This window comes from Marmota monax, unplaced genomic scaffold, assembly GCF_021218885.2.
Source record: "Marmota monax isolate L192 unplaced genomic scaffold, Marmota_monax_Labrador192_F-V1.1 WCK01_AAM20220418_F8-fsc00020, whole genome shotgun sequence".
Lineage (NCBI taxonomy): Eukaryota > Metazoa > Chordata > Mammalia > Rodentia > Sciuridae > Marmota > Marmota monax.
The window spans coordinates 5,922,830-5,935,442 of record NW_026692912.1 but is presented as its reverse complement, the minus strand read 5'-3'; the positions used below and the strand labels follow the sequence as shown (position 1 = coordinate 5,935,442).

The 12,613-nt window shown below is 34.7% G+C and overlaps 1 protein-coding gene across 5 annotated transcripts in view; it reads left to right on the top strand.

The window, feature by feature from the left end:
* Ecpas (Ecm29 proteasome adaptor and scaffold) overlaps positions 1-12,613 on the top strand; it is a 115,223-nt gene that overhangs the window by 59,801 nt on the left and 42,809 nt on the right. For all 5 annotated transcript variants that reach the window (XM_046451391.2, XM_046451390.2, XM_046451392.2 and 2 more), the window contains 8 exons: positions 2,459-2,544; positions 3,006-3,084; positions 4,958-5,007; positions 6,141-6,207; positions 6,300-6,422; positions 8,661-8,764; positions 10,854-10,977; positions 12,523-12,603. In XM_046451391.2, coding sequence (XP_046307347.1) covers positions 2,459-2,544; positions 3,006-3,084; positions 4,958-5,007; positions 6,141-6,207; positions 6,300-6,422; positions 8,661-8,764; positions 10,854-10,977; positions 12,523-12,603 — 714 coding nt within the window. The remainder of the gene's footprint in view (positions 1-2,458; positions 2,545-3,005; positions 3,085-4,957; positions 5,008-6,140; positions 6,208-6,299; positions 6,423-8,660; positions 8,765-10,853; positions 10,978-12,522; positions 12,604-12,613) is intronic.

Sequence of the window (12,613 nt, the reverse complement as noted above, 5' to 3'; positions counted from 1 at the left end):
CGATGGTTCCATTCCAAGTTTTCTAAGGAATCTCCATACTGCTTTCCAGATTAGTTACACCAATTTGCAGTCCCACCAGCAGTGAATGTGCCTTTTTCTCCACATCCTTGATAACATTTATTGTTGTCTGTATTCTTGATAACTGCCATTCTGACTGGCGTGAGATGAAATCTTAGAGTGGTTTTGATTTGCATTTCTCTAACTACTAGAGATGTTGAACATTTTTTCATGTATTTGTTGATCGAATGTATAAAATCTGTATGCAACAAAATGAAACTAAACTCCTATCTCTCACCATGTGCAAAACTCAATTCAAAATGGATCAAGGACCTAGGAATTAGATCAGAGAGCCTGCGCCTAATAGAGAAAAAAGTAAGCCCAAATCTTCATCACAAAGGATTAGGACCCAACTTGCTTAACGAGAGTCTTAAAGTGCAAGAAATAAAATCAAGAATTAATAAATGGGATAGATTCAAACTAAAAAGCTTCTTCTCAGCAAAAGAAACAAACAGTGAGTTGAAAAGAGAGCCTACATTTTGGGAGAAAATGTTTGCCACACTCACATCAGATAGAGCACTAATTTCCAGGATATATAAAGAACTTAAAAAACTTAATACCAAGTAACAAACTAACCCAATCAATAAACGAGCTAATGCCGCAGTCTGGCTGGGCACAATTCAGGAGCCACTTGTCAAGCAGAAACGAACTTTATTTTTAGAACACACACGCAGCACCACACTAGCTCTTCAGGAATTCCTTCAGAGCCCAACTGCCACCACCAGCTTCTGGCGAGCCTCTCAACCCCCCCTCCTCCCGCTCTTGAGGCTGATTGGCTGGGTCACATAGGCGGAGCCAAAAGAGTCCCCCAATGAGCAGCTCTGTGGTCTGAAAGGACGGGGAAACAGCCCAATGAGCATCAAGGCAGAGGAGCCAATCAGCTGGCAGCTGGAAGTTTGCTGGGGCCGCGGTGAGCCAATCAGCTGGAAGTTTGCTGGGGTTGCTTTGGCTGTGGCTCTCAACAGGCTAAGGAGCTGAACAGACACTTCTGAAGAAGATATGCATTCGATCAACAAATAAATGAAAAAATGTTGAACATCTCTTATCATTTGAAAAAAATAGTAATTTTTTAGTTGTAGTTGGACACAATACCTTTATTTCACTTATTTATATGTGGTGCTGAGGATTGAACCCAGGGTCTCGCATGTGCAAGGTGAATGCTCTGCCGCTGAGCCACAACCCCAGCCCTCTGTATCATTTTTGGTGTAGTCTTAACTCCTCAATAAGACTGAGTGCCTTGATAGCAGTGCTTGCTTAAAACAAGCAAACAAACAAACAAACAAAAAACAAACCAAACTCTAGGTACCTAGTAATTATAAACCCAGATACTCAGTGCAAATCTGTAGCCGCCGCCATCATCATCATCATCATCATCATCATTATTTTGGAAGTAGGGGTCAAACCCAGGGCTTTGCAAATGCAAGGCAGTCACTTTGCTACTGAGCTACATCCTAGCCCTGGAGCCCACATTATTGTTAAATAAGGTGGGCATTGGTAGTTTTAGGAACAGGGGTATTTTATGTGTAAGAATAATCTTTCCTACAAAAAGTATGAATTTGTTTTAGCCAGCTTTTTTGCTGTTGCAACTGAAAGACCCGATGAGAACAATTGTAGAGGAGGAAAAATTTATTTTGGGTCTCAGGGTTTCAGAAGTCTTAATCCATAGAGAGCAGTCTTCATTCCTTGGGGCTCAAGATGAGGCTGAACAAAATCATGGCAGAAGTGTGGAAGAGAGTGATGAAAAGAAAGCAGAGAGAGAGAGAGGAATGAGAGAGAGAGAGAGAGAGACTCCACTTAACTAAAGCCACACCGCCCCACTGCCTACCTCCTCCAGCCACAGCCTCCCTGCCTTCGATTATCACTCAGTTAATCTGTATCAGGGGATTGATTCACTGATTGATTCATTTATCTTTCCCCCCCCCCCCCCCCTCTCTCTCTCTCTTCTTTTTCCTTTGGCATTTTAGACACCTATTTCCTGACCAAACACTTATGAAATGTTTTCTGTGAGGTTTTATTATAATTTGTTTAGAATGACTAGATGTAATTAAGAAACCTAATTCTCCCCAAATGATCTTGTCTGCTAGTGTTCCCTATGTTGTGTGGAATGGTGGGAGTGGTAACTTCTGCAGTGCGAACTCAGAATTGTTTCTTAATGGTAGACCTACATGTTTTGCAGACTTCTGAGATCAACCTCAAGTCTCTCTTTGTTTCATCACAAGCTATTAAAAGAACTTCTAATTGGCTAAGTTGGTCAGCTAATAGTGTTTATATTAAGTTAAGAACTGCATTAATATTGAAGAACAAGACATATAAAAGGTCTAATAGTGCATCCTGACTGTTTGAAAATAGTAAATTTTTATTTTTTTTAATTGATGTCCTTGACTTTGTCCCTTTTACATAGGTGGTATATGATGGACTTTTTGGTACAAATACAAATTCAAAGTTAAGAACATTATCCCTGCAATTTGTACATCACATTTGTATAACGTAAGTTCTTTGATCAATCGATCGATCTATTTATCTATCTATCTATTTATTTGGGACCTGGGATTGAACTCAGGGACGCCTAACGACTGAGCCACATCCCCAGCCCTTTTTAATTTTATTTAGAATCTTAGGGCCTTGCTAAGTTGCTGGGGCTGGCTTTGAACTCACAATCTTCCTGCCTCAGCCTCCTGAGATGCTTGGATTCAGGCGTGTGTTGCCATGCCTGGCTTGAACTATTTTAATTGTAAAGTTTTTAACTGCTGGAATGATCAAATGACTTAAGTGTACTTTTTTTTAAAAAACCCATCTTAACTAGAAAGAAATAATTTGTTTCATTTAAGAATTTTCAGATTTTAATAGATAATTTTTATTTATTTCACTTGTCTCTAATTATTTTAAGTAATCATCTGAAAAGATATGCAATTCATATCTCTCTTTGTGTATGTGTGTTTTTTCAAAAGCTGTCCAGAAATCAAGATTAAGCCATTAGGTCCAATGCTTTTGAATGGCCTCACTAAACTAATCAATGAATATAAAGAAGTAAGTGACTTAACTTTGAAATTTTACATTTTATATTATGAAGGATTTTCTATGGTAAATCTTTCTAGTTTGTTTATAGAGTTAAGATTTGCTATCTATTATTCATTGTTTCTTAACATTTTTGCTTGAAGTAGTGAAATTTCAGAAACTATTGCCATTTTCTGCTTTTTATTTTTTTAAAGAAATAAGTGCTAAAATTGATACAAGTCTTGAGGGTTCATATCACTTCTTTAAATAAGATATTTTTAAATTAAATTCATTTTATGCTGCTTCTGTGTACCATGCAAAAACGAAAAGGGTTAGTTTAAGTTAATTTTATGATTTATTTCCATATGGAAGTATTTGGCTTTTCTACTTTTACTAGGAAAGAGTTAATTTTTAGGGGCTGAGAGTTTATTGTTTGAAATTCTATCAAAACATGCATTCAGTAAATTTTTGATTCCTTAAGCTAAGTGGGATGAGGATACCTCAGATTACAGATTTTTGAATCTTGTTTTTCCTACTATATTTCTCTATTTCTCTTACCATCTCCACTATTTCAGGAGAATTTGCTAAAAAAAAGGTAAGGTTTCAAGTTAGCCTGTATTTCTTCAGTCTTACCTAAATATGAATGCATGTTTGCAGTAGTAGAGTGAGATCAAGATCTTGTTATTGAAAATTAGAGTTGAATTTTAGTTTTGCTCTTTAGTGAATTACTTAAATTCTTAGGACCACTGTCCTTTATGAGAAAAATTCAAATAATAGTATTACCCCACTGGATTATTGTAAAGATAAAATGAGTCAACACATAAATTGTTCAGCACAGTGAAGGTATATTAACAAATATTATTGATGGAAAACTGTTCACTTGTCATGCAGCTGTGCCTGACTTCTAGCTTTTTCTCCTACTGAAAAATCCCTGTATGGTTTTTAAGGTCTAAGGAAACTTTACATTAATTTATGGGTATATAATCGGATGCTTTGAAGTGGTTGGTAGAAATAAAAATGCTTTGGGGCTTTTGGAGAGAACTGTATATTTCAAAATAGTTTAGAGAGTCCAGATAAACCATGAGAGTCTAGTCCTCCTACTTCCAGGTGACATCTGCATGCCTTCCTGACATATGTATTCTTGAGTGGCTCTTCAGATGTGGAAGGGTGAATCCTAGGTTAAATGTATAAATTTCACCTTGCAGAAATTTGTTACTATTTAGAGTAATCAGTCAGACTGCTGGTTTTTATAAAATTGTGTCTGAATTTTCAGGAGGGAACTTCACCAATTTACTTGATGACTCTGACCCTCTTATTTTCTATGGTAGAAGATATAAGAGGAAGCTCTTCATTGTAGTGCAGATTTTTAGAAAATCACACTGTAGCTTACTGCAATCTGGTGAGAGAGGGAGGATATTACTTATATTAGTGACGAATGTTCTAATAAGTTAAGCTGTTTTCCTAGTGTGTTGAAGATGGATTTTGGTGTTTGCAGGATGCATGGTGTTGAAAATATCCTGCACTTAGCACCAGCTAAGAGAAACCTTCTATAGATGATCACTGCATTTTCCTTTTGGAATAGGTTGGGAAGGAAAGGGTTTTCTTTTTTGTTTTTTTTTGTTTTTGTTTTTGTTTTAAATTGTCATTTGTTTGTTTTCGTTGCTGTTTTTTTGTTTTTCCTTTTTATATTGTGATGGATGCTGGGTTTGAACCTTTTTTGTTGTTGTTCAGATGCTATTATCATGTAGTTAGAGTGAGATCTAGATTTAGCAAGAAGTAAAATAATGCATGTAATTGCAGCGAAAAGGTTTTGCTGTTTACTTTGTTTTTTCTGTTTTTTCTTTTTCTTTTTCTTTTTCTTTTCTTTCTTTCTTTCTTTTCTTTTTTTTTTTTTTTTAATTTTAAGGACCCTAAACTACTGTCAATGGCATATTCAGCTGTTGGAAAACTCTCCAGGTGAGTAAACTCTTTTTCAGTGGGAGATATCCTGTTGGTAAACTGAGAAAAAACTGGCATTTAATAATGAATGCTGAATAAGTTTGTTGTGATTATGAAAGGAAATGTATTTTAATGGCCATTAGTTGTTTAGAAAACTCTTCCTTTTGTAGAAGAAAGAAGATGTAAGACATTTAAATTTACATTTGAAGATATATATTACCATAAAAATGTATTCTTCCAATGGGATTTTGAACTGGATTGCATGATAATGGGTTAGAATTTTTGTCCCTTACAGACTTTTGATTGACTTTAAGTGTTCTTATTGCTACTAACCACTAAATTCTACAATCCCTATGGTCATTTTTGTCTAGTGATTCTTTTTTTCTGTTTATATTGTGTTTGTGTTTATATTGTTATTCTTTTTTTTTTTTTAAAGAGAGAGAATTTTTAATATTTATTTTTCGGTGGACACAACATCTTTATTTGTATGTGGTGCTGAGGATGCCAGGAGAGTGCGTTACTGCTTGAACCACATCCCCAGCCCTATATTGTTATTTGAAATAGCCCTGTTTTCAAAGATAGATTTATTTTCTTTTCTGTATGATTCTTCATTTCAATTCCTCCTGGTTTTATTTTCCTTGCCTATATTTCAAAGGAAGGACATAAAGATCAAGTGTCCTGCCTGGTACCATATGATGCTTTGGCTCCATGCATAGACTCTATATCTGCTGCTGTAGAATAGATATTGAGCTTTGGGGTTCAGACAAAAACAACCCCAGATCCACTCATGCAGCACAGGGTTTTCACAAACCTTGTCCCTTGTCTGTTGGCACGACCTTAACCTTTAGTTTAAAATACAATTTTGTCTTACCTCTTTTTTTCATGTTAAAATCAGAAATGTTAACTGAATGCATGGAATTTATAGAGGGACTATCTAGAAAAAAATACATATTAATCAAGGGTTGCTTGGATTAGATAGTTGAAGAATTAAATATTGTAAAAATATTGGATTCTTGGGGGAAGTAATCTAATTATGCAGACACTGTGTTCAGAGATGAAAATATGAGTTTAGGAAAATTTGTGTGTAGTTTCATTTTCTCTTTCATCTCATGAAATTATGATCATAATGATATCGTTATATTTTCTTACAGTCGAATGCCCCATTTATTCACTAAGGATATAGCTCTTGTGCAGCAGCTTTTTGAAGCCCTATGTAAGGTAGGGAAACAGATGGTAAGTTTATGCTTTCTGCTTAGATGCACACTTGGAAGTCAAAAGGGAGGGAAACACTATTTTTATCATCCTTACAGGAAGAGCCTGAGACACGGCTTGCCATACAAGAAGCATTATCTATGATGGTTGGGGCATATAGTTCTTTGGAAGGAGCACAGCGAACTCTGATGGAGGCACTTGTGGCTTCTTACTTAATAAAGGTAGGTCCAACTTTGTGAATGACAATGGCTGGTAGCATACACATTTTACATTTAAAAAACTTGTTTTTAAGTGGATATAAAAATTATACATATTTATTTATGGGATATGTCACGTTTCAATACATGTATATATTGTGATATTCAAATCAGAGTAAGCATTTCTGTCTTTTCAAACATCTGTCTTTTCTTTATGGTAAAAAATTAAAAATCCTTTCTTCTGGCTTTTCTGAAATATACAGTAAGTTATCATGATCTATAATCACCCAACTATGCAATAGAACACCAGAGCTTATTTCTTCTAACTGTAACTTAGCACCTGTAGACCAACCTTTCCCCATCCTCTATGTCCTCTACTTTGCCTGTCTGGTAACTGCTACTCTACTTTCAACTTCTATGAGATCAGCTTTTTTAGATTTCACATATGAGCGAGATCATGTTGTATTTGAGAGAAAAGCAGAAGGAAAGAAAAACAAGATGCTTATGTCAAAAGTAGTCATCAGGAAATAATCCAGTACCACCATCCATGTTCTTCCTTCTAGTCCTATTTTTTTCTGGCCAAAGTGGGAGTTCAAACCAGGTACAGTGGTGCACGCCTGTAATCCCAGTGGCTTGGGAAGCTGAGGCAAGAGGATGCGAGTTCAAAGCCAGCCTCAGCAAAAGTGAGGTGCTAAGCAACTCAGTGAGACCCTGTCTCTAAATAAAATACAAAATTGGGCTGGGGATGTGGCTCAGTGGCTGAATGCTCCTGAGTTCAATCTCTGGTACCCCACCTCCCCCTGCAACCAAAATAAGTGGGAGTTCATAGGAGAATTTGGAGTATCTGTAGCTATACAATCACATAAGTATAATGTTAATACACAGTATAAAATTAAATATTATATATCTGCTTTAGTGAGTTCTTTGTCCTCCATTTGTACATTGGAAAAGGGAATATTGCCAAAAATTATTGCTGAGATTAATATAAAATGCTTCCTACTGAATTGAGGTTGACATAATTTAACACATTCTTGATGAGGGAATTCTGAAGATTCCAAAGGTATCTGTTTTCTGTTGAAACACGATAGGATTAAATTTTGCCCTTATGTATGTTCAGAAATCTTACCATATAGAGTACCACTGTCAAATACTTCTGGCGTCCAATTCACATGGTTCATGGTCATATATCACAGACAGTGATTTTTAGGCTTATGTGGAAACTTATTGGAGTAGAATCTTAAAACAAGTATACAAGTATACTTGTATCATGCTTATAGATAATGGTTTGGTTCATGCAGATCAAATCATGTAGTGGTATTACCAAGCTCAAGTTAATTTCTAAAGGCTGCATTTAAAACATCCAAACTCTAGGCTAAATCATACAATTTAGACTAGTCTTTAATATCATTGCTCTTAATTGTAGCTCAAGAATCACTTAACTAGCAAGAATAGCAGAATGGATGGGACAGTATGTGTTGATTAATATCTACTTTATCTCACTTACCTTCGTGGCTACAGAAAGATCTTAGGGGATGATAGATGAGGGTAAAGCTTCAGGATTAGCAGGTGCTGAAACTGCTTTTCTGGTTGAACTTTATATTCATAAATTATTAATCTAAGTTAATATATTCATGTAATTGAATCTTTGCTCTGGTGTCAGTGTTAAATTTAGAGCTAATTTGGAATGTTTCAGGTATTTGCTTCAAATTTTTAGGGATTCCCAGTAATTTCTGTTGATATTTTTTTACAAAACACCTGAATTTCACTTGTGTGAGAGTTAGGGAGGCAGAGATATTGCCTGGAAACTGTCACAATGACCCTGGTTCCAAGATTTGGGCTGAATATGTGCAAGTACAGAGTAGATTCTCTAGTTATTGTTTTTGTGGATCTCTTCTGCATTACATGGCAGATGATATTATCTCCTAAAAGTATTCTTTAGGTAATGCTACTGTTCCAAAGACTTTTAAAAAACATAAAAGATATTGAACAGGGTTGGTAGGGGTTGTACTTAGTATGGGTGAGGCTCTGGCTTCATTCTGGGCAATCCCTGACCTGCTCACCCCCCAAAAGAGAGCTTGAACAAATAGTTTGTTTTGATTTTATTGATTTAGACACATACTTATTGAAATGTCTATTTAAATTTTGAATTATTTACAATTAACATGATTTATCATAACTAGAATGAGATGCTGATAATTTAATTCTTTTGTTTTTTTTTTTGGTCGGTGGGTGGGTGTCTCTGTGTTTTTATGTGTCCAATAGCCTGAAGTTCAAGTTCGACAAGTGGCTGTGAAATTTGCCAGCACAGTGTTTCCCTCAGATCATATACCTTCCAGATACTTGCTCCTACTAGCTGCAGGAGATCCGTAAGTTTCAAAAGGTGTTAATTTGAATTTGTGTTCATTTTAAATGTATTTGAAAATTACCAAAATTTGTGTTGTTTAATATTTTGGCCTATGAAATTTAGAAGCAGTTTATTAAACAGTTAAAAGTATGGCCCTTGATATGACCTATAGTTCTATACTGTGTATTTATAGATATTAAATTCTGTAATTGATATGACCTGTAGTCATCTACCTATATACTTACAATATTGAATTCTATAATTCAGTAAATAGAATTACATGTATAGATTATATGTATATCTGAATACTGTATATAGATTACATGTATATCTGTAATAAATGATAGATAACATAGAAAACACTTATAAAAATTGTCAGATTCAGATAAAGCAAATTAAACTATAATATAATTATGTCTAAAATCAGGCCCTATAAAAAGAGAAAAAAGGGTTAATGCCAGTGATAGTTTGATATACATATTTTGATATATTGATGAAGTATTTTGTATCTAATATCCTAAAAGTTTTAAAATGAGGTATGTATACTGGGTTTTGTATTAATGAATTATAATGATTATATTTCTAGAGAATATGATATATTTTTTGTTTTAAATGTTTCTGAAATTGGGACATGCCTTTAAAAAAAACCATATGCATATGAAATAGGGTGTGTGTGTGTGTGTGTGTGTGTGTGTGTATATTAAAACAACTCTTTTTTCTTTTTTTTTTTTTTTTTTTTTGGTACCAGAAATTGAACTCAGGGCACTTGACCCCTGAACCAAAAAAACAACTCTTTTCAAATCTATTATGTTTTTATTTTCTGTGACATTTTGAAATTCATGAAGCACTCCCAATATATTTTATAATACTAAACTATTATTACATGCAGTACTTAAATTTTTTGTGTCTTAAATGAGATTCTTGTAACGAAAAGTCTCATTTTTGCTGATGAATGATTTTAAATAAAATTTTGCATCCTTTGATTATTTGAATACCCTTTCCAATAAAACGTTTATGTTCTATTTTTTAAAAATGGGAAATTCCTTGATAACAGTTTTCATTATTTGATTATTCTGGTTGGCTGAACAGAATATCTGGTATGTCCTTGATGCCCTTTCCCTATAAATTGCTCTGATTTTTTTGTTTGATATCTTAACTATTATAGGAATTGACAGATCCTGACTTTGATTTCTGGTCTTGGCGGCTGTTTCTCACTTATTTGCATTTAATTTGGCTAAAGTGGTTTAGGATTGTTAATCTTGGTTCTGGTGGTGTACTGCTTCTCACTTTTCTACTATAGTTTCCTAGCTAGAGGCCAGGGGGTTCCAGGGCCTGGGAACTGAGGTAGTAAGTAAATCATTATAAGTCACTATTTATATACAATGTTAACCTTATCTATAAGGGTTGAAAATAACTTTTATTTACAAAAGCAAAGCATAAGTAATTTTACAGTTTTCTTTCTTTAGTTTAAATTGTTCCAGTCAAATGAAAGTCTTCTGGCAACTTGAGGCTTTATTTATTAAGTCTTTCTTTTTTTTTCCTTTGTAAGGTATTGTTAGGAAAACTGCACTCAACTTAGAGTTGGTTATAGACTTAAAATGACCTTTCTGTGGTATCTGAATAAAACTGTTGCTGAGGTCATAGTCTAGTAGGGTGGTCTGAAATTGGTTGGGTTTTACATTTTTAAATATTGTCACTTATCAGTTATCATTATACAGAATTATAGCTGGACTGCACAGAAGTATAAAACTTAGGGGAGCATAAAGAACATTGGACAATCACTGAATTTTAACATGTTGTCGTTTATGATTTACCTCTAATAAGGTTAAAGCACACACATAGATGCTTACATAATGGATTGCAAAACCTATCTTATTTATTTCTCTGAGTTAAAAATCAAAGATACAAACCAGATAATTCTCCAAATTTCATGAAATTTCCAAAAACTTAACTTCTTACATTTTATTGTCTCTTTGTTTACATAGCCAAGAATATATTTAATACATTTGCTCAGAATTCTAGCTGCCAGATAAAATTCCTGTTTTCATTTTTCAAATGATTACTTTCTGGTTGATGCAATTTCTTTTTATTCTTATTTGTCTTTTTGAAAGACGAGAAGAAGTTCATGGAGAAGCACAACGAGTATTAAGATGTCTTCCTGGTAGAAACAAAAAAGAAGGGGCTTCTAAGCAGATGCCTTCTTTCCCAGAAATGGTATATTATATCCAAGAAAAGGTATGGTGCTTGGCTGCAGGTAATTAGCTTGTGACATGTAATGGATGAAAATTAAAAAAAAAAAAAAAAATTTTTTTTTTAAAGTGAAAAATGTAACCACCACGGTCAACTATAGTAGTTTTTAGCAGTATTAATATTTACAATGTAGGAGGGAGATACAAAGTGAGGAGAAAAATATAATTCTTAAATTTAATTGATCTGTTTTACCTAAAGAAAATGACTTTTAATTCCTTTCATGATTGTCAACATTTTTGACTATGTTTACATTTTTTTCCCTTGATATGATATGCTTAAAAATATATTTCCTTTTTACTTTTATTTTTTGCAGTGCAGGGGATAAGTCCAAAGGCTTGTGCATGCTAGATAAGTGCGCTATCACTGAACTGCACCCCTAGCCCCTCCTTTTTTTTTTTTTTAAGAATTTTTTTTAATATTTATTTTTTAGTTTTCGGTGGACACAACATCTTTATTTTATTTCTATGTGGTGCTGAGGATTGAACCCAGCACCCCGTGCATGCCAGGCGAGCGTGTTAGCACTTGAGCCTCATCCCCAGCTCCCCAACCCCTCCTTTTAATTTCATTTATTGATTGAATGATAGTGGTGCTGGAATTAAGCTACATCCCCAGCCCTTTTATTTTGAGATAGGATATTACTAAGTTGCCTAGACTGGCCTTGAACTTTTGTTCCTCCTGTTTTAGCCTCCTGCATAGCTGTGATTATAGACATTCCTCACTGTGCCTGGCATTCTTTTTTATTTTTTTTATTATTATTTTTGATATTTATTATTTAGTTGTTGGATACAATAACTTTGTTTTATTTATTTTTATGTGGTGCTGAGGATTGAACACAGGGCCTTGAATGTGCTAGGCAAGCACTCTACCACTGAGCCACAACCCCAGCCCTCCTTTTTATTGTTAATAGCACTATTTAGGAATCCTCAGGAAGCAGTTCAGGTTTTTCTCACCACGATTATCCATCTGATTGTGCAAATCTCCGCTTTTGCAGGGTGTTTTCTGCTGGTGGATTTGAGTATTGCCAGTAAGAATCCATACCCCTGACTATCCCACTTTTTATATCAGTGTTTCTTTGAATATGTTGGAGGATACCTAACTGTTTTTTACCTCGACTGGTGATCCTCACTTTTTGCTAGGTGGGCACCTTTAGGGAATTGGAGATCAGTATTATTCTGTTTTTCTTAACAGTCATATTTGTATCCTGAAGATGCCCTAAGCTTGTGTTTTTCTCCTACATCCATCTTAATGAATATAACTGGCATTCAGTGACTTTGGGTGACTGTGTCAGTAGATATCTGGAGTAGGTTTATTTTTAAATATGCCAGTAAAATATATGGGGAAAAGGCATCACATCTGCTATTTAGGGATGTGAGGGACATACACAGTCAGCGGGATTAATAGGAAAGGTTTTGACTCTAAAAAGATGCAAACTTTGGACAGTAAAGTGGCTAGAAATGTTATTTTGAATTGAGGAAAGTCACATGTGCTCCATTCTTCCGTAATTGTTTGTTTTGTGTTTATTTTTACTAGGCTTCCCATCGAATGAAAACTCCAGTCAAATACATGACCGGGACTACTGTCCTTCCATTCAATCCAGCAGCATTTGGAGAGGTAGGACTTT